The sequence below is a fragment of the Alosa alosa genome, chromosome 7 (assembly GCF_017589495.1).
Source record: "Alosa alosa isolate M-15738 ecotype Scorff River chromosome 7, AALO_Geno_1.1, whole genome shotgun sequence".
Taxonomy (NCBI): domain Eukaryota; kingdom Metazoa; phylum Chordata; class Actinopteri; order Clupeiformes; family Clupeidae; genus Alosa; species Alosa alosa.
The window spans coordinates 5,178,525-5,181,166 of record NC_063195.1 but is presented as its reverse complement, the minus strand read 5'-3'; the positions used below and the strand labels follow the sequence as shown (position 1 = coordinate 5,181,166).

Genomic DNA, 2,642 nt, shown 5'->3' with positions numbered 1-2,642 from the left:
AACAAACACACACTCACTCTTGTTCCATCTCTCAATGCACACACACACACACACACACAGAGGGACTGCTGGGGGGCCAGCAAAGTTCACAACAAGCCACACACACACACACACACACACACACACACACACACACACACACACACACACACAGAGGACTGCTGGGGGCCAGCAAAGTTCACAACAAGAAGGCCACACACACACACACACACACACACACACACACACACACACACACACACACACACACACACACACACACACATATTCAAGCAAACATTATGTGCATGCATTTACACATTCAACCCACACCTACAACTCAAACATGACTGCTGTTGCTACTGTTTTCCCCTACCACAGTGATGACTGTTTCCTGTTTTCTCCTGCCCGAGTGATGACTGTTTCCTGTTTTCTCCTGCCCGAGTGATGACTGTTTCCTGTTTTCCCCCACCCAGTGATGACTGTTTCCTGTTTTTTCCTGCTCCAGTGATGACTGTTTTCTCCTGCCCGAGTGATGACTGTTTCCTGTTTTCCCCACCCCAGTGATGACTGTTTCCTGTTTCCTCCAGGCCCAGTGTCGTCTGAGTGAGTCTCAGCAGCGTCTGGACCTGCTGCACTTGTCTCTGGAGCAGCGTCTGTCCGAGCTCCCCGCCGACCACCCCAAAGCCTGCCTCATCCGCGACGAGCTGCTGCTGACCGCGCGGCCCGCCGCACCCTACACACACACCAAGTACAGCACCCTCAGCAAGCCTTCACCACTCACAGGTGAGTGTGTGTGTGTGTGTGTGTGTGTGTATGTATGTATGTATGTATGTATGTATGTAGCCTATATGTGTGTGTGTGTGTGTGTATGTATATGTATGTATATGTGTGTGTGTATATATATATATATATATATATATGTGTGTGTGTGTGTGTGTGTATATATGTATATATATATATATATATACACACACACAGATTAAAAACAAAATTATTCATACCCCTGGCAAATATTGAATTAATGTTGTATAAGACAATGTGGTAAAAACATGGAATCAAAAAAATAATCGTTTTTATATTTTTTAGCATTTTTTATGAAAAATGGGGTGTCCAAAATCATTCATACCCTTTTAAATAATCAATGGAAACATCTTTATTTACATTAACAACTCTCAAAATGGTTCTTATACTACGTACCAAGCTGCTCCATGTCTCTACAATGAATGTAGACTGCACCTTTTTAGCAGCAATCTGGGGTTTGAGGCAGGAACGATTATTTGCCATCACTCTGGCCTTGTACTCACTTTTTTGACGGATTGAAGTCTGGACTCTGGCTGGGCCACTCTAAAATATGACCTTGTTCTCTGTTAACCATTTCTTGCCTTGTTTGGCTGTATGTTTTGGATCATTGTGTGGTTTAATAGTCCAATGATGCCTATTGGGGCAGGTCTCTTGGCACACTGCCTGATCTTTTCCTCCAGAATCTCAGTGTAGCCTCTTGCTTTAGTGTTACCGTTTACTTTGAGAAGGTCACCAGTGACCACACACACACACACACACACACACCACGTCATTCCAAACGGATTGAACTTTCTTTTTCTGTCTGCCAAGATACCGTCATTTTTGAAGGATGCCTCAATGTGTCCAAACACCTGTGAAAAGTAAACAAAGATGCCGGATGAAGCTCTTCTTACATCTGGCTGATTAAAATGTCCTAGCGAGATATGAACACTATTTGATTATGCTGATACCTAGCGAGATATGAACACTATTTGATTATACTGATACCTAGCGAGACATTAACAATAAGCAAGATAAAAACAATAACAATAGGTGAAATGTAAACAACAATAAACAATAACAATAAACTCTGCCTGATTATGCTGATAGTGTGTTTTCCACAAGACATTGGATTTGAACTAAATGTAAAATGTAAACACTAAAAATGTCTGACTATGTTTCATAATCTGTTGTGTTCTCTGTGTTTGTGGTGCGTGTGTGTGTGTGTATGTGTGTGTGCCATGTGTGTGTCCAGGTACTCTTCACGTGACCCTGCTTGGCTGTGTGGGCGTGTTGGAGGCGGTTCCAGGGCGTTGCCGGGGAACGGCGGTCGTGTTGCCGTGCTACAGTCCCGGAGAGGGGCGGTCCTTCATGAGAGGAGGGCGGAGCCTATATGCTAGGAGCGGAAGTGTCAGCGGCAAAACACCCTGCAAGGCCGACGAGCTCTCGAGTGAGTGTGTGAGTGTGTGTGCGTGTGTGTGCGCGCAGTCGACAAGCTCTCCTGTGAGAGACCGAAGTCGACGAGCTCTTCTGTGTGTGTGTGTGTGTGCGAAGTCGACGAGCTCTCCTGTAAGTGTGTGTGTGTTGGATATGAGTGCTGTTTTAAAGCTGGATAACTGCGTGGTGTATATTTTAACGTGTGTGTGTGTGTGTGTGTGTGTGTGTAGCGGAGGTGAGTGCTGTTTTAAAGCAGGATAACTGCGTGGTGGGCCAGACTGCATGGAAGACAGTGGGAGAGCAGGCATGGGACCAGACCTTCACTGTGGAGCTGGAGAGGGTGAGTGTGTGTGTGTGTGTGTGTGTGTGTGTGTGTGTGTGTGTGTGTGTGTCTGTATCTGTTAATTACACACATTAATAAAAAAAATATATATATATAATGC

General features: G+C 44.9%; 1 protein-coding gene across 1 annotated transcript in view; it reads left to right on the top strand.

Moving 5' to 3' along the window:
* Positions 1-471: 471 nt before the first annotated feature.
* Positions 472-2,642, top strand: part of LOC125297423 (serine/threonine-protein kinase N1-like) — a 16,299-nt gene continuing 14,128 nt past the window's right edge. Inside the window, exons 1-3 of the mRNA XM_048247807.1 lie at positions 472-765; positions 2,018-2,212; positions 2,430-2,539. Coding sequence (XP_048103764.1) covers positions 546-765; positions 2,018-2,212; positions 2,430-2,539 — 525 coding nt within the window. The 5' untranslated portion in view covers positions 472-545. The remainder of the gene's footprint in view (positions 766-2,017; positions 2,213-2,429; positions 2,540-2,642) is intronic.